This window comes from Helobdella robusta (genome assembly GCF_000326865.2).
Source record: "Helobdella robusta unplaced genomic scaffold HELROscaffold_48, whole genome shotgun sequence".
Classification (NCBI taxonomy): Eukaryota; Metazoa; Annelida; class Clitellata; order Rhynchobdellida; family Glossiphoniidae; genus Helobdella; species Helobdella robusta.
Window position 1 is genome coordinate 857,975 of NW_008705215.1, and position 19,962 is coordinate 877,936.

The 19,962-nt window shown below is 31.3% G+C and overlaps 4 protein-coding genes across 4 annotated transcripts; 3 read left to right on the top strand and 1 right to left on the bottom strand.

The window, feature by feature from the left end:
* Positions 1–1,006: 1,006 nt before the first annotated feature.
* Positions 1,007–1,360, top strand: HELRODRAFT_178522 (hypothetical protein; the record flags this gene model as incomplete). The annotated part of the gene is made up of 1 exon (XM_009026607.1): positions 1,007–1,360. The coding sequence occupies one exon, from the start codon at positions 1,007–1,009 to the stop codon at positions 1,358–1,360; it is 354 nt and encodes a 117-aa protein (XP_009024855.1).
* A 1,224-nt stretch (positions 1,361–2,584) lies between these two features.
* HELRODRAFT_178523 (hypothetical protein) lies at positions 2,585–3,280 on the top strand (the record flags this gene model as incomplete). The annotated part of the gene is made up of 1 exon (XM_009026608.1): positions 2,585–3,280. One exon carries the CDS (start codon positions 2,585–2,587, stop codon positions 3,278–3,280), a length of 696 nt encoding a protein of 231 aa, XP_009024856.1.
* A 3,421-nt stretch (positions 3,281–6,701) lies between these two features.
* HELRODRAFT_178524 (hypothetical protein) lies at positions 6,702–7,745 on the top strand (the record flags this gene model as incomplete). The annotated part of the gene is made up of 1 exon (XM_009026609.1): positions 6,702–7,745. The coding sequence occupies one exon, from the start codon at positions 6,702–6,704 to the stop codon at positions 7,743–7,745; it is 1,044 nt and encodes a 347-aa protein (XP_009024857.1).
* A 3,751-nt stretch (positions 7,746–11,496) lies between these two features.
* On the bottom strand, positions 11,497–13,335 carry HELRODRAFT_178525 (hypothetical protein; the record flags this gene model as incomplete). The annotated part of the gene is made up of 3 exons (XM_009026610.1): positions 11,497–11,663; positions 12,706–12,849; positions 12,909–13,335. The coding sequence occupies 3 exons, from the start codon at positions 13,333–13,335 to the stop codon at positions 11,497–11,499; spliced, it is 738 nt and encodes a 245-aa protein (XP_009024858.1).
* Between the last annotated feature and the right edge of the window lie 6,627 nt (positions 13,336–19,962).

Sequence of the window (19,962 nt, forward strand, 5' to 3'; positions counted from 1 at the left end):
GACTTTCTAAACTTATTCAATAACAACAAAGACTCATAACAACGCCGAACCAACACTCACATCTAACTACTTGTGTTGATCCGCTGACGATAACAATCACACAAACATAGCAAATAGTTTGGAAATTTCTAGTTGCGTTCATTTCTCATGGTTCAACCTGATTTGTAGTTAGAGATGAGAAACAAAACGAACCGAACCGAACCCAAACTCTACTGACGAGTGACGACCAGCCAAATATTGAAATCGCTGAGTACAATCACTGCTTTAGTACCGTATAAATGGGTTGTAACTCATGAGGGTAGTTACTAAATATAAATAGTTAACCAGTAGTTAATAACTACACACAAGTAGTTGAGCTGTATAATTGTAACTAGTATTTTCCAGTAGTTTATAACAACTACTTAACTATTTTATTAAAAGTTACTAACTGTTTAAGATAATTACTTTTTTTAACTACTTAAACATTTTTTTATTTTCCAGTAGTTTATAACAACTACTTAACTATTTTATTAAAAGTTACTAACTGTTTAAGATAATTACTTTTTTTAACTACTTAAACATTTTTTTAAAAATAAACTAACTTTTTTTATAAAAAGACATACCTCATTTTTGTAGGCGTGGGGATCTAAAATTTAAAAAAAGAAAGGATAAATTTATTTCTTTATTAAACAATGAACGAACGAACGAACGAACGAACGAATGAACGAATGAACAAATGAACGAACGAACGAACGAAAGAACGAATGAACGATTGAATTAATAAATGAATGATTAAATGAATGATTGAATTAATGATTGATCGAGTGATAGAGTGGAGGCAAGAAAAATTTTAAATGTAAATGAAAATGTAAAGAAAATAATAAAAAATATACGATTTAACGGTTGATGAAATGAATGAATAAATAACTTTTTGATTTATTGAACGACTGATTCAAAAATAAATGAAAAAAAAGTGAAAGCATGCTTGAGTGAGTGAATGACTGTTTTTTGAAAATGAATAAAAAAAATGGATGCATGCTTAAATGAGCTACGACTTAAACGGCCCCACCAAAACCTCCAACCAAGATCAGAAGTTATACAACAACAAAAACATATACAAGCACCCAAACCACTGCAGCGACTTAAAATGCTCCAGAAACCAAAACCCTCATCATCGGCATTCTACCTGGAGGATAAAGAACAACATCAACAACCTCTAAAACCACAGCCACGACTTAAACTGTCCCAGCAACAACCAGCCAAGCAACAGGCTTTTGAATTGCAACCACAACCACCGCCACAAACTGATCAGGTTAAAATACAACAAAATAGGCCTAACGTAAGACCACAAAACAAAAATGGAGCTGAAGAGTTCGTCTAGAGCAAGTACTGAATTTGAAGAAAGAAAAAATGTTAATGTTCTTAATAAAGAAACAAAAATTGAACGAATGAACGAACAAGCGTAAGAATGAACGAATTGAACGAACTAACGAATGAATAAATAAATGAATGAGGATAGAAAACAATTCAAAAGATGAAAAATAGAAATAAAATGGAAAAAAAAATTGAACGAATGAATAAATAGTAAAATGTTTGAACGACTGAATGACTGGAATGGTGAACGTTTGACTATTTGATAATTTCATTTCACAGTTTCAATCCTTTAGTAAAGTTCAGTCATATGATCTTTGAATGTAATAATTGTTTTTAGTTATTGTAATAATTGGTAAATAATTATTATTACAAATTACATATTATTTCATCACCAATAATGATTTAAACGAACGAATGAATAAATAGTCATATGCACTTTAAATGTAATAATTGTGCTAAAGTTTGTGATAATGTGTGTGCATGTGTGTGGTGGGCGATTAAAATGACACTATCAGGAAATAAAACACTAAAACTATTATTGTTTTCTATTGAATTAATAAAGTAAAATCCTTTTAAATTTGATTGATCAACTCATACTCATATTTACTTTGTTAAAAAGAATAAAAAATTAAATATTTTTAAGTGTGTAGTATCAAATTTTGAATTATTTTTTATTATTTTTTACAATCATTATCTTATGAAAGTACGAATAAATAAAAATTACCCAATTAACAATCATAACGTTAATATTATTAATGATAATAATCTTAATGAAAAAATATTTACAATTCTTTTGTTACAAGCAATGAAAAAATAATATATTTACAATACTTTTGTTTAATATTCACTTTGAATGTTGATATAGAGTGAAAGTCAATCAAGTCAAATACTATCGATATCAATAAAATCAAAGTCAGTAAACAACAATCATTGTTAAATAAAGAAAAGTTGTAAGCAAAGTTATTACCCATAATGTAAAAGTCACATTGTATTTTGGGTATATATAGAGGAATATAATTTGTTAATTTACCAAACAGCAATTTAGATATTTCTAACTACTGAATGCATTGGTATACTTATTGCTGCAATTATTATAACAACTTGTCCACGTTTTGAGCAAATTATCTCTAGCTTGAAGCATCTATAGCAACAACTGTAAAACTGTGGTACGATAATTAGAAAGTAAGTGAAGAAAACGTCGCGTGAGTGTTACGAAAATTACAAATTGCAAATGGAAAAAAGAGAGTCGCTTGAACCATTATCGTCATCATCACCGGCAGACAACCTTGTAGATATACAACAGCAAGATATACAAGCCTCCAAACCACTGCCTCGGCGTAAATGGTCCGAACAACAACTACCAAAGCAGCAGGCTGATAAAACCTCATCATCGACAGACTACCTACAAGGTATAAATCAACAAAATGTACAAGCCCCCAAGCCACTGCCACGACTTAAACGATCCCAGCAACAACCACTCCAGCAAAAAACTATTGAATTGGCAGACAGCCTGAAAGTTATACAACAAAAACATATACAATGCACCAAACCACTGTCTCAGGATCAACAACTCATGCAACAGGCTCTTGAATTTCAGCCAAAACCACTGCCACGAACTAACTGGCTATTAAAACAACAAAATAAGTCTCGCCGACCACTACAGCATAAAATTGGAGCTTCTGAACAGGATTCTAACCTGCCCCAACCCATGCAAAGAACCAACGGGTCCAAAAAACAACCTCTAAATGGGACCAAACTACAATGCAAACAACAAAGTAAGGCACTCGAGTCTCGACCAAACATAACGGCCGTTATGGAAATAACTTTGAAAAAATTACAGAAGACATCAAAAAATAATCTACTAAGAAGTATTTTATTAATTAACATCCTCCGTTTGCTGATGCGTTCGTTAGAAAGAAGGCCATAAATCCAAAGAAAGAAAGGATACATTTATTTCTTTATTGAATTATTGATTTAAAAGTTACTGAATGAAAGAGTTAATGAATGAATAATAAAAAATTGGACGAAAAATGACTTGAGGGATGAAAATATCATTATTTGATAAATTTAATTCATTATTGTTCATTTCTTAGTTATTTTTAATATCAATTATAATTTTTTATTACAATCAATTTATTATTCCATAACCAATATTGTTTTACAAATGTGTTTGTGCGTTATAAAATAATGAAAAAAATTATATTTTACAAATAATATAATTATTTTGGAATATATGACGTCACAATACTCATCACGGGAAATGTGTAACAATAACGTTAATAATAATAAAGTAAACTTGTATAAATGTTAAAAAATGTCATGGCTCGTCATTTAAAATGAGCTCAATGATGATAGAGTAGTATTGAAAGTTAGTTTATGCATTGTTTCTATCACAGTGTACCTGTATTAAATTGTTTTAAAATCGTTCGCAATAAAATATAAATTATAAAGATTATAAAATCATATTTGTAAAAGTGATAATCAAAATATTAAAGTTTTTCAAAAAAGTTGACAATATTTTTAAAATTATTTCTATGGGCTGGGCATCCATCCGTTAAACAGTGTGAGGAAATCGGACGAAAAATATTCGAAATTACTTTAGATTTATGTTTTAAAATATACTGAAAAAACATTCAACTTTTGCCAGAGAAAATAATAATAACCTCAGACACCTGGCCCAATAATATAGTCCAGTAATATATCTATATAGTAATATAGCAACTAGTTTTAAATTTATTGAAGCACTGATAAAGGACTATATCATGAAACCTTTAATCAAAAAGCTAGAAGGATCATAAAATCATATTACAAAATATTATAAGTTATAATCAAAATATCAAAGTATTTTGAAATAGTTGACAACGTATTTTTAATTATCTATATGGGACATTCATTTATTAAACAATGTGAAGAAATCTAATGAAAAGTATTCGTGGTACCGTTGTATAAGAATGTAAGAAATGATCTAGTTCTGGAACTCACTAACTGTAAATTTGAAAAATTCAACAACATGAGCCGACTTGTTTTGACACTCTCGAGTGAAGCTAGCGCTTCTGAAGTTATTCAATAGGGGCGCTCACAAATCCTTAGATACAGGTACAGTTCAGAACTATCGTACACTTGCAGTTACATCAATTAGTTGTAAAATCAGTGAAACACTGATTACAGACTATACCATGAAATATTTCATCGGAAATGGACTTTTTTCAATAACTAAATTTGGTTTCAACCCTGAACGTTCTGCGGTTCTGCAACTTTTATAATTTTTGGAAAATCTAATTGAGGGAGTGGACCAGGATCACAACGTCAACGTAGTCTACATAGATCTTGAAGAGATATTTGACAAGGTTTCACAGCCGTTTATTGTGCGAACTTCAATGGTATGGTGTGAATGGTAAAATAGTAAAATATATAGAGAAACATTGCAGCAACAGAACTTTACTGGTTGTTTGTTGTTTGCGATGCCTTATCAGAGACTAAACCGGTTTTGAGTGAAGTCTCTCAGGGTGTAGTTTTAAGCCCGAGCTATATTTCATCTATATATGACAACATCTTATTTTTCCAGATGATTCAAAAATCCACCAAATATTGAAGAGTGAAAAAGACCAAAAATAGAATAAAATGGACGATATTAGAAAATTAATAGTTTGGCTTATTAATTGGAAAGTGAAATTAAGCACAGGTTTTAGATTTGAAGTCATTGTAGAAGATAAATTAAAATTCAATAGTCTGGCTTTGAAAGTAGTTCACAAAACAATCTCCATGCTAGGTATTACGGCCAAAAATTTAGGAGAAGGGCTAGGCGTGTGAAAACATTCTGCAGAGGTCTTCCATTAGGGGAACGATAGTAGAAATTGTAGTCGCCATCTCTGGTTTACAGACGTCTAAGAGCCAACTTTATTTTGTCGTTTTGTCAATAATACATGGTCAGCTTCCTGCCAATGTTGTCCCATCGTTTCTTCTACTACTAATAAAATTCTATAACAACTACAACCGCTGTTGCTGCAACACTACATACTACTAATAACATGTGTGAAATTAGCTGAAAAGGTAGGACGCCCACGTTTTTGAAAGTTATGTTGATGATCGAAATTTGATAATGCATGGGTCTCAATGAATTTCAAGACTCCACTACGAATAAATTACTTCCACTAATTAAACTACCTAAATTTTACTACTTCTATTGCTACTACTACTAATACTACTACCAAATACTAAAACTGCTGCATTTGTTACAGCTGCTACATGTTCTATTTCTACTAATAATAAAACTTTTATTACTACTATTACTACCACTAAATTATGAAAATTCAAATAAAAAATTATGCACTTAAAAATTAAGGCATAAACAAAAATAAGAATATTAGTAATACAAGCAATCACAATAATAATGAAATTTATACATTTTAGTAATAAATATGAAACTCTAATGAGTTTTTGCGAATCTTTTTTTCAATATTCACTATAAATGTAGTTAAAGTCACTATCGATGACAATTAAATCAAAGTTAATCAAATCGATGCCAATCAAATCAAAGTCAGTTTTGAAGTAAGTATTGTGAGATTCACAATAATAATAACTATAACATATAACACTAAAATAACTACAACACTATAATGATTTTTAAGATTTCTCTGTTTAATATTCACTTTGATTGTGCACTTAACAATTATGACATAAACAAAAATAATAATATTAATAATACCAACAATCACAATAATAATGAAATTTTTATATTTTAGCAATAATAATGACACACTAATGAGATTTTGCGATTCTTTTTTTCAATAGTCTCTATGAATGTAGCAATGGAGTTAAAGTCACTATCGATGACATGTAAATCGAAGTCAATCAAATCGATGCCAATCAAATCAAAGTCAGTTTTGAAGTAAGTATTGTGAGATTCAAAACAATAATGACTATAACATATGACCTAGAATAACTATAACACTATAATGAATTTTAAGATTACTTTGTTTAATATTCACTTTGATTGCAGCAATGATGTAAAATTTGTTAAAGTCAATCGATGCCAACCAAATCAAAGTCAAACCCAATTAGCGTCAAAAAGAAAAGTTTCAAACAAAGCAAAGTTATTAACAATAAATTAGATATCGCGTGGTATTTTGGGTATATAAAGGAGATAATAAACTGTTAATCTATCAAAACGCGAGTTAAAGAGTTTTAAATTACTAAAGACATTGTTCTACTTATAACTGTAATAACACTACAAACTCTTTACTACGTTAGGAAAAAGATATCTCGAGCTTATAAACATTTTTTGCGACACTTTGATTGTGATCACAGAGCGAAATAGTCTGCAATCGTAAGTCGATAGCATTTACATCATGTCGTCAAACAGAAATGATTATTATTCAGAAGCATCTTCATCCTCGTCTTTCTCAACAAGTGAACCAGAAACGCAAAAATGGTCAAAAAAAATAAAGACCAAATTTGCTATGCTTAAAAAGACAAAATCTACTGAAAAAACTAAATCACAGCTATTCTCTAAAGAACCAAACCATGACCGAATCCGAAGCGGTGTTTGGACTGAAATAAAAACAGATTTTAAAACTTTTAAAAATAACGTTCGTAAAACCGTGCGTACCGTTATAAATAAGTCAAAAATTCGTAAGCGTGCGATTGACACAAATTCAGATTTTACAATGGAAAAAGGAATGTCGCATGAAACACTATCGTCATCATCACCGACAGACTACCAGGTAGATAAACAACATCAACATACGCAAGATCCCAAACCACTGCCCCGACTTAAACGGTCCCAACCAGCCATGCAGAAGGCTCGTGAATCTTCTTCATCGGCAGGTATACAACAACAATATATACAAGCCCCAATACCAATGCCACGACTCAAACGGTCCAAGCAACAACCAACCAAAAAAAAAGTTTGTGAATTGGCAGACTACTCAGAATTTATACAACAACAACATATACAAGCCCCCAAACCACAGCCGCGACTTAATATTTTCCAGAAACCAAAATCCCAGCTACAGGCCTTTGATTCCTCATCATCGGCAATCTACCTGGAAGGTAAACAACAACATCAACATCAACAAGCTCCAAAACCACTGCCACGACTTAAACGGTCCCAGCTACAACCAGCCAAGCATCAGGCTATTGAATTGCAACCACAACTACTGCCACGAGCTAATCGGGCTAAAAAACAACAAAATAGGCCTAACGAACGACCACAACACGAAAATGGAGCTTCTGGGCAAGAATCAAACCGGCTCCAACTCATGCCACTGACTAACCGTCCTGAAAAACAACTGAATAAAACACTTGAGTCTAGTCCTAACATTACGGCTTCCAACGTTATGCAAATAACTTTGAAGAAATTACAGAGGGCATCAAAAAAAAGAACAAAATAATCTTCACAGATGTTTATTATTAGCGAACACGGTCCGTTTGCTGAGGACTTCGTTTAAGGCAAAGCACTGAATTTAAAGAAAGAAAAGATGTATTTATTGAATGAATGAATGAGTGAGTGAGTGAGTGAACGAACGAATGAATGAATGAACGAACGAATGAATGTATGAATGAATGAATGTATGAATGAATGTATGAATGAATGAATGAATGAATGAATGAATGAATGAATGAATGAATGAATGAATGAATGAATGAATGAATGAATGAATGAATGAATGAATGAATGAATGAATGAATGAATGAATGAATGAATGAATGAATGAATGAATGAATGAATGAATGAATGAATGAATGAATGAATGAATGAATGAATGAATGAATGAATGAATGAATGAATGAATGAATGAATGAATGAATGAATGAATGAATGAATGAATGAATGAATGAATGAATGAACGAACGAATGAATGAATGATAACTTCATTTCACTGGTTTTAATGTTTTACGAACTGCTTACATTCATACGTCTAGTGATTATTATTATTATTTGTTATTATTATTAGTATTAAGTATTAATATTCATTATAGTTATTTTTTTATTCATCATGACTAAATTTTTTAAAATGTGTTTGAATGTAATAAAATGTTGAAAAATATAAACGTGCTCGTTTTTGCAAATTAACTAATTAATTCGGAAATTATTGCGTCACAATAATCGTTATGGATAACTTGTAATAATAAGATCAATCAATTAATCAATCCAATTAATCAATTAATCAATCCAATCAATCCAATCAATCAATCAATCAATCAATCAATCAATCAATCAATCAATCAATCAATCAATCAATCAATCAATCAATCAATCAATCAATCAATAAAGCGCTTTTTCGGCGATGTTAACAGCGCTCCTCAATGAATTTTGAAAACAGATAGGTCTTGAGATCCACTCTGAACTTTGCAAGTGATGGAGAAGTAGTCAGAGAAGTAGGTAGAAAGTTCCAGAGAAAAGGACTAAAAAAAGCAAAAGCATATTTGGCAAAAGAGTGTCTTACACGAGTTAAGAAAAAGCGAGAAGAAGAAGACGATCGTAAACCGGGGCGTTTAGGTTCAATCAATCAATCAATCAATTACCTTATAAAGCGCTATTTCCGCGATGTTCAACAGCGCTCCTCAATGAATTTTGAAAACAGATGGGTCTTGAGATCCACTCTGAACTTCGCAAGTGATGGAGAAGTAGTCAGAGAAGTAGGTAGAGAGTTCCAGAGAAAAGGACCAGAAAAAGCAAAAGGAGATTTGGCAAACGAGTGTTTAACACGAGTTAAGAAGAAGCGACAAGAAGAAGACGATCGTAAACCGGGGCGTTTAGGTTCAATTAATATATCTGATAAATACTTAGAAAATAATTTAGATTGAGACTTATACATAAACGTGCAAATTTTAAAAAGTTATTCTATATTTTATAGGTAGCCAGTGCAAGAGAACAAGATATGGAGATATATGAGAAAAGAAAGGGGCACGAGCAACTAGACGAGCAGCAAAGTTAAAAGCTTTACTTAAAGGATAGAGTATAGAGTCAGGAAGACCATAGTAGAGCGAGTTACAATAATCAATCCTAGATAAGACTAACGAAGTAACAAAAAGGAGAAGAGTAGGATCATCAAGAAAAGACAAAAGTTTTTTTATTCTACGTAGATGAAAGTAAGAGCTTCTAGCAACACTATTAATCTGAGAAGAGAGAGACATAGTAGAATCAAAGATAAAACCTAGACTACGAAACTTATGAGAGACATCAAGAGTTTTAGAATCAGGTAAGATAATAGGAGGAATAGTAATAGAGTGTTAGATTTATTAAAACAAATTAATTCAAACTTAGAAGGATTAAGTTTAAGACACATAGAGTCAGACCAAGCGATAATTGAAAAAAGACATAGAGATAAATTATGAAGAACACTATTGAGATTAGATGGAAGAAAAGAAGTATAAATGTAAGAATCATCAGCATATAGTTAACTAGAGAAAGAAAAGTTAAATTTAACTTTAAAAAGATAATTTTAACAACAATAGTAATAATAATGAAAACTAAAATCGATGGAAGAATATACTAATACTGTAATTACTTCTACAACTACTATAATACTATGACTACTTCTACTACTACCACTACAACTACTACGACTACTTCTACTAATGTTGCTGCTGTTGCTTCTACTGCTTTTACTTCTACAGCTATGAATATAAAAAAATTTACTACTACTTTTACTACCACTATCTTATGAATATAGAAATAAAAAATAAGTGTTGTAATTTTTACTGTGATGATGCTAACAAATCGTTTACTACGTTACGAGAAAGATATTTTTTGCTTATAAGCAATTATAGCTACAATTGAAATGTGATGCATAAGTCGCTCGTAAGACAATTCTTGTTCTCAAAAAACCGCTTTGAAAGTACGAACTAATCTTTCAGCTTCTCCATTAGATCGTGGCTGATATGGTGATGTGCAGATATGTTTAATATTAAACCTCAAAAAGCTTTGAATTCTTTTGAAGTAAACTGTGTTCCGTTATCTGATACAATTTCTACAGGAACCCCAAATCGAAGTAATTGTAACAGTGCTTCTACAGTGTTCTGTGAAGTAGTTTTTTGTACAGGGATAACTTTCGGCCATATTGTTCTTGCATCTACTACAATAAGCTAATAAAGTCCTTGCGTCGGTCCAGCATAATCAATACGTAATCGATGCCATGGTTTCTCTGGAAATTCCCACGGATCAACCTTAGCTACTGGTGTTTCAGGTCGAACGCTCTGGCAGTGTGAACAAATTTTTGACATCTATGTTAGGCCACCATACAAAGTTCCAAGCCAGATTTTTCATTCGAACTATGCCTGGATGTCCTTGATACAATTCTTCTAAAATGGTTTTCCGCATAGTTGTCTGAATAACTATACGTTGACCCCAATAGAATATGTCATTTTCAATTTATTATTCGATTAGATGCCGCTTGTAAGGTTCCAAAACTTTGTTCCCATTTTCTTCAAGCCATTTTCCGTAGGCTAAAATACGTGATAACTTTTGTAATACAACATCTTTTTTCATAGCCTCATGTTGTTGTTGATATGAAAACAAGCTGGACCCCAATTCTTCGACATCATGAGTTTCAATGTCAAAAATATCGATCTCAGTGTCGGCCTGTTTTTCTAAAGGTAGACGAGATAATGCATCAGCATTACCGTGTTTGGTCATTGATTTGTACTGAATCGAATATTTAAAACCTTGTAAAATCAAAGCCCATCTTTGGATACGTCGAGATGTTCGGTTGGGAATAGGTTTATTTGGTGATAACAAAGTCAATAATGGTTTGTGGTCTGTAACCAACAAAAATTCCTTGCCATATACAATATATTGTTGAAATTTCGAAATACCAAAGATAATGGCGTAAACCTCTTTTTCTATTTGAGCGTAATTTTGTTGTGTATGGTTCAATTTCTTAGAAACATATGCAATTGGTTTTTCATCGCCGTTTGAAAAAATGTGAAATAACGTTGCTCCAACTTCATAATTAGACGCATCTACTGCTACTCCAATAGGCTTCAATGGGTCGAAATGACAAAATACTTGTGTTTTAGAAAATGCTTCATCATGCTCTTCTGTCCATTTTTATTTATTTTTTTCTTTAGTCAAGTTATACTTTGGCACTAAAATATCTGCCAAATTCTGACAAAATTTCCCATAGTGATTGACTAGTCCTAGAAATGATCGTAATTCATTGACATTTTTTGGTTTGGTGCCTTTTTGACAGCCTCAACTTTATCTGGTGCCGTGTGCAGTCTATTTTTGTCAATAATATGACCCAGATAATTTACTGAAGGTGCTCCAAAATGACATTTCTTCAAGCATAACCTCATTCCAAATTCTTTGGCACGTTGAAATATTTTGTTTAATCGCTCTAAGTGTTCCTTCTCTGTACGTGCCGCTACCAAAATATCGTCCATGAAGGTTGATGTTCCTTCTAATCCACAAACTATCTGATCTATAGCACGCTGAAAAATTGCTGGAGCCGACGCCATTCCAAACGGTAGACGTTTGTATCTATACAATCCTTTTTTCGTGTTAATTACCAGGTATTTTTGTACTTCATCGTCAAGTTCATTCTGATGGAAGGCTTCGGCCAGATCCAAGGTTGACAAATATTTGCAGCTTCCAAATTTCACAAAAAGGTCTTCAACTCTTGATAACGGGTACTGTTCCACCATCTAATGGGCACTGTTGCTAATAAAAAATTTAAAATCTGTACACAATCGAACTGCTTCTGTTCCTCTTTTTGCCACGATAACAATAGGTGATGCATATTCGCTGATATCTCTAGGCACATGCTCAATGATTTTCCTTTTTTCCATTCGTTCTAATTCGAGGTCGACTTTCTTTTCAATACCAAATGAAACTGGTCTAGGTTGCCAGAATTTCTTAATTGGCAGTTCCTTGAGTGTGATGCTGGCTTTAATACTTTTGATGCAACCTAATGTCTCAAAAATATCTGTGTATTTTTGAAGCAGTTTTTTCAAATCTTTATCAGCTTTGTTGACGGATTCATCCATCTTCGCTGAATTCATGTTTACATTGTTTATATGCGCATGGTCACATGATCCATCTCATCCCAACCAAGGATGTACAGTCTCTTTCAACAACATAGTACAATTGATTGCTAAATTTCTTTCCTTCGACTACTACAATACTTCTGCCACATCCGAGTATTGGAAATTTATGTCCACTATATGATTTAAACTGTTTCTTATTTTTATCAAATCTTTTTTTAGTGATGGTTGTTTCTAATGTACCTGTGTCTACTTCACAAGTGATTCTACACTGGTCAATCTCCAAGTCAACGTACCGCTTTTTTAAGTTGCTTGTCTGATCATCCATATTAAAAATCTGAATATAACTACTATCTTCTTCACCTTCTTTAACAGTTTTAGCCATGGTCCAATTCTTCTGCTTTAATTGATTTTTTTCTCTCTTGGATGACAATTTTTTACAAACTTTTGCTTTGTGACCATTCAACCCGCAGTTGTAGCATTTTGCATCCATAAATTTACAAATCCCTTCATGATTAAATCTGCAGTGTTTGCATTTCTGATTGTTTCCGTTCTGTTGTACTAACATTGTTTTTTTTCTCGTCCTTCACTTCCTTGCTTCAGTGAGTTGATTATTTCTTTGCCCTGAAGTATTTCAGCTGTCTTGTGGGTTCTAATATATCTTTCCGTAAAGGTGACTACGTTTTTTACATCTAAATCTCGGCGCGTAAGTAAATCCGCCTGAATATTTTGGCTAGCCAAACCAAAAATAAATTTGTCTCTTAGTCGTCGATTCTCCGGTGCTGTAGCATCAGCAACAAAATCGCATGTCAACGCCAATTGTCTCAACGCTGACATATATTCTGTCGGTGTCTCATCGATGTTCTGTTTTCTTTGGCTAAATCGAAATCGTTCCTGGGTTTCCAATCGCGGTGGTTCAATTATTGACTTTGCCGTTGCTGCGATTTCGTGAATGTGTGGTTGTCGGCTGCATTTCCTGCCTTCGTCCAGCATTGGTTGGTTAATCTTCTTCCAATATTTTGTCTAAGCAACGCTTTTTTTTTTTCTTGGTTTATCCCATCATCAGGAATATTTTCTAACAACCGTTTGACAAATCTATTCCAGGTTTCAAATTCTGGGTCAAACTTGAAATTTTTCCATTGTCAAAAAAAACAGTACTCATATATCAAAGCACTAATGATATTAATTCAACGAAATATTTTAACTCTGAAATAATTTTAATCCTCGTCGCCAATTTATTGTGTTTCAATTTAAATTTATCTTAAAACTCTTTATTTCTGAAATTATCTTTTAGAATTTTAATCAACAACAAATTTCTAATATACTTTATTTCTATTACAAAATTAAACTTCTTCAATTTATGATTTATTAATAAAAGAAAAGTTACGTCTAACAATCATTCAAATTTCTAATGTAGCCACATGTTCCAATTTCCACATACGGTTATTCCATTCTCTCCATGTCCATGCATACACACATGTGTTAATTCATTTCCAGTACATGCATACACAGTTGTACTTTATTCTCACATGAGCGCATGCATACACAACAAGTGCTAATTTGTTCACAGCCATATTCTATCTTTCAATAAACATTTCTTTTCATATGCAAGAAAAAGAAATTTATTTGAACTTATCATCACCATGCAACCTATATAACTATAACGTTTAACTATTGATTGAGATATTAACAGATCCACCTAAAACAACAACAACAACATTTTAAATTCAACAAGATTTTTAATTGTTTTTGCAAAGAATCATTTAAATAAAGACAATGGTTCCTTTTGGTAGGCACATGTTTTTGGCTCAATAAAATACAATCGGCTAATTTGACGTTTTAAGGCAATTTTTATTTTTGCAGATCAATCAATGATAACAAAAATTACAAAATTTTGTAATGGATATTGCAATCTGAGAGGCAGTATATATATATTAACAAACCTTAAACGTAATAAGCTAATGACTCTTTTATGAAAGAACAAATCTACCTTTCAATATTTAAATTGTTATACCAAGCAATGCTTTTATGAATAATTCAAAATTGTTTGGAGGAGTGAAACGGAGAATATCATCTCGAACTATGGAAAGTATTTTAATTAAAAAAATATTTGGTATGTTAGGATGTCAGCTAAGTCAATGGCAATCATTAAGATCAACTGTGGAAACTAAATTTACATAAAGAATGATTAAGAAGCTGATGATGGAGAACTGCCACATTCCAAACTTTTCATAAAATTACATGCATGATTTCTTATTCCTCGTTCAAACTTATTTTAGCCATAAATTAATTTCAAATACACATCCGGTATAAATAAATAATTTACTTGCATGAATATGGTGCATAATTTTCTTAATTCAAATTATTACTTATTATTAAAAAAAACTATTCATAAGAAACACGTTATATGAAAATAATTGTTATCAATAACAATTCTACAATGCACAAGTATTAAAAAATTGCTAACAGTCAAAATTTAAAAATTTTCATTTTTTATTATTTCAATAAATATTGAAGCATTCATTAAATATAAAATATTTTCTTCTACGCTCAAGTATCATGAAACAAAACACCTTAAACATCTTAAAAATATCCGCTCGATAATCAAGCTTGTTAACATAGAAATAGACCAGGGGTGGGCAAACTACGGTCCACGAAGCCATATTAAATGATATATTAGATCTAAAATAGGTAACAAATTAATAGAAGAAAAGAGGAAATATGTAACGCATTCAATAAATACTTTATAGATGTAACTGACAATTTACTTAAATCGCAGCATAATCCAATAACTAATAGTAATCTTATTTAGAATTAAAGTATTTAATTCTTGGGAATATATATAGAATTAGTTAATATAGAATATAGAATATATCAACCTGCTGACAAAATAGAAATATTAAGTATAGTCACGAACATGATAAATAAAAAAAGTACTTCAGATGATACATTAAGTAACTTTATTATAAAAAAAATTATTCATGAAATACTTGTTCCTTTGACTCACATTATTAACCTCTCATTATCGCAAGGCATATTTCCTGCTTGTTTTAAAATTTCTAAGGTTGTTCCAATTTTCAAAAAAGGTAATCCAGAGGATGCTTGCAATTATCGGCCAATTTCTCTTCTTTCACCTCTTTCGAAGATACTTGAAAGAATAATGCATACTCGTTTGAAAACGTTTGTGGTTGCAAATAACATAATGTGCAATTGTCAATATGAATATAGGCCTAAGCGTTCGGCCGAATTGATTCAGAAAGTCTTCAAGACTTTAAACGATAGAAATCTCACTTTAGGAATTTTCATAGATTTGTCAAAAGCGTTTGATGTCATAAACCACGAATTACTCTTGAAGAAATTATATATGAATGGAATCTGAGGTGTAGCCTACTTGTGGTGTGAAAGCTATCTTAGGGATAGAAAGCAATATGTTGCATTAGAAGGATTTAAATCAGAATGTCTAAACATCAACAGTGGAGTTCCGCAGGGCTCTAATCTCGGACCTCTTTTGTTTGTCTTGTTCATTAGTGGCATTGTCAACGTGACTGATTCGGCAAATATTTTACTATATGCGGACGATACTAACATATTCTTCACTTTAAGGGATTTTAAACTGGATAGTGATCGCATAAACTAAGAAATGCAAAAATTCGTAGATTGGTTTACTCTCAATAAATTAGTTATCAATTTAACAAAATGTTAATATGTATTATTCTGCCCCAAGATAATTACCAACACACAATAGGCAACCTTGATATAAGAATGAACAGTCTGGCATCACCTAGATCATATTTAACAAAATTTTAAGGTGTGTTAATAAATGATAATCTTTCATGGGAACCACATATAAAATCAATTTCAACTAAGATCAATAAAATACTAGGTATATTATATAAAATCAAATCAAAAATAAACTATGACATAATGATCGAATTTTACTATACTCTAATATATTCACATTCAATTTATTGTAATCTTTTATGGGGCGGAAGTCCAGAAAACCATTTAAATTATATTCAAAAATGTCAAAATCGGTTTATAAGACTATTATTTACCCTTCCACCGTGTACTCATATAACCAATGCTTACTATTCGACACTCAACATTTTACCCATTAAAGAATTGCACATTTATTTCACATCAATTTTTGTATTTAAGGGTATGGGATACTGTATTGCCACATGAAATTAAAACAATCAACTCATTATACTTATTTAAAAACAAGCTAAAAACTTTTTTAGTTGAAAAAAACACATATTTTAAATAGTTTTACACAATTTTACAACTTATTTAATTTTGGTGTTCTTAGTAAGCGAATTTTCAGTCTCAGTTGTGACTATACTGTTACCTTTAGGTATAGGAAACATGACAGTATTCATAAAATGATGTACGTGTGAGCATTTGTCTGTGTGTATGTATTTATTTGACATTTCTGTTACATTTATAGGAAGAATTTGTGTGTATGTATTTCTTTGACATTTCTGTTACATTTACTGTAAGAATTTGTGTGCATGTATTTATTTGACATTTCTGTTACATTTACAGTTGGAATTCTTAGTTAAGGGTAGCCTATCCACAAGTTTATCTCTTTTGGTTATACTTCAAATAAATAAATAAAAAAAAAATAAATAAAATATTATGCGGCCCGCGGGTCCTGGCACGTATTTTGATGAATAAATGAAAAGTGACATAATAACTGAAAAAAAGGTCAGCCAGTCACCAGTTAACTTTTTTTGGTTAATTTGGTAAAATAGTTTTTAATGCGGCCTTCACGAGAAAACGTTTGCCCACTCCTGAGATGGACAATAATTTTAGAAAAACTAATTTAATTTAAATGATTGCTTGATAACATAACAATATTAGAAACCGTTTTTAATTATTTACACGATTCAAATTTCTCTAAATAAAACAAGATTTTCCAGAAGTTTTCTATTTCACAAATTTTTAACGAACTTTTTTTGGCTCATTCGGAGTACAACTTTTATTTTTAATAATAAAATATATTTTTTGTAAACAAATTTTAAAGTCAAATTTTGGAGATTTTGTAAAATTTAACCCTAACCCCCCTCCCAAAGATCACCGGAAACACCTATTACTGAGGAAGACCTGCTGTTTCGTGGTCAACTTAACTTATACACAAGGTATATTATTTTTGACATAACGTCTCTCAACGTCGGAAAAATTTGAAATTCAACAAAATAATTGCTGTGCTTTTTAAAAATTGTCGTAGCGAAAATTGCTTCAACTGTTTCATAATTGCTTGTAATTATCATGATTGTGAAAATTATACAAATCTAACGATATCACGTTCAATAATAGTTTCAAACTTCATTCAGTTTGTAGAAAATTTTTTAAACAAAGCAGTAATATCCATATTAAAAAACAATTTTGTAAAGTCAGACAAATAAACAATAGAAAGCAATTAAGGTGTTGGCTGTAAAAATAATACAAATCAATTTGTTTACACGCAAATATTGTGAGCGTTGTAGAATCATCTGAATAGGAATGCCACTTATACGTAAATGATACCCTACCCAGTTATACAGTAGATGTAATGGCCAAGAGAAGCACGTGCAAAATTAAAAGTGAATTGAATGTCTCAGAGTGGATGTCAGTAAACGGATTGAGATTGAACTTTGAGAAGACGCAGTACAACTGGTTGGGCACTTGTCAAATGTTTCAAACATTATTTAATATCCGTGTAGACCTATTAAAAACTTCAGCGTTTGACCTGACTTTGATTTGACGATGGTTTAGCTTGTGAAAAACCTTTGCTAGTAATTTTTTTTTATTTCGTTGAATCAGACGTATATCTTACTAATAAATGTTTATTACATAGTTTCGTATATAACAGAATAGACAATTGCAACAGAGTTTTGTGTGAATCCAGTTCAAAACTACGTACAAACACCGCAGCAAGGATAATTGCTGGCGTTTCAAATACGAATCAGTCTCATCACATGTTTTAAACAAGTTTCATTGGTACTGGCCTGTCATCGAATAGAATGCAATTGACAAGAAATGGTTTGAATAGTTGAATGGTTTTTTGGAATAGACTGTCTGGAATAGACTGCCTGGTGAGGCGGTGAATGTAATGTAAGAAATGGAAAAGAAATAGAGAGGCGCATATAACAAAAAGCGGATACAAATGCCACTACCAATTTTATTAACTGGGATAAAAGTTTTTTTTGGACTGAATACATTTTGCTAAATTGAGCGTACATGTTACACATTGCAGTCTCTTTGGCTGTGCTTGCCTAAAAGATGCAGCGCAAAATAAAAATTTATTTTTTTGCAACTGATTTGAATAAATGCAATGATAAGTTCCTGGTAGAAGATTTGAGTACAAAAATAAAAACAGACAGAGAAAGTTACAAAGATGTGATGGAAAAATAAGGAATAGAAATTATAAAAGGAAGATGTTACAAAAATTTGCCCAAAAAAAGAAACTTTGTATTGCAAACACTTTGTTTCAAGGAAGACCAAAAAATGGACATGAACGTCAACCGATGGAATGACAGAAGCATGATAAACCAGAAGTTACCCAGGAGCAAATATTGATTCCGATCACCAACTGGTTTTATGTAATTTTCAAATCAAGTTCACCCAAGTGAAAAAAGTAAAACTGGCTTGGTAAATTAAATACTACACTAAAAAAATTCTTGCTTCGGAAAAAGATGTAGAAAAGAAATTGAACAAATTTGAAAAAATAGAGCTGAACGAAAACTGCAAAAAACTTGTCGAGATAGCAGAAAATTTAAAAAAAACAATAGTCCCAAAAATACTTGGATTGAAAAGGTGCAAAGAATTGTATAGCAACTTCAATGGAGGAAAAATCAAAGAGGCATACAAACTGATAAAATAGCTTAAAAGAGTATTTGCGTCATTGATAAGAGCAGTAAAAGATACGAACGGCAAACTGCTTCTAAAAGACTGACAGGTTTGTGAATATATAAAAAAGCTTTATATAGACGAGTACACGTATGTTGAAAAAATATTTGAAGAACTTAAAGAAAGATCAGCAGAAATGAACAGGAACATTGAAACGATGGAATGTTAAATTGTGATGATGAAAAGCAATAAAAATGTTAAAAAAACAATAAAAGCTGCGGAATAGATGGTTATCAGCAGAATTAATAAAACTGGTGGTTTGAAAATTGTACAAAGTTGAAGATTGTAAAACTAATTAAATGATCGTTAAGTATTCGTTTTGAACAAACAAAGAATCAACAAGGTTGAGACACAGTATGAATATATATTTGAGCATCTGGCCACGAACACAAAGTATCAATTCAAACACCGAAAAAATACTGAAAAAAGCTTTTTTGTTCTATCATGCTTAAAACAAATAAAAAATATTGGTTTTGAACTAAAGAAACTTGAGAATGATGTACGATCAACCTTTAGAAAAATTGAAAAAGTAAACAGGAAGCTATTTAACGCTGTTTTTGTCGCTTTGACAACTATCGTTCAAAAATTTTTTAAGTTTTTTGGTGTTAAAATTTTTCATTAGAATTTCATGTTTCTTTTTCAAATTTATTTGTTTATATTTTTAATAATATTAAAGCTATAATATTACCTATCACAAAATTAATAAATAATGTACTGACGATGACGGTT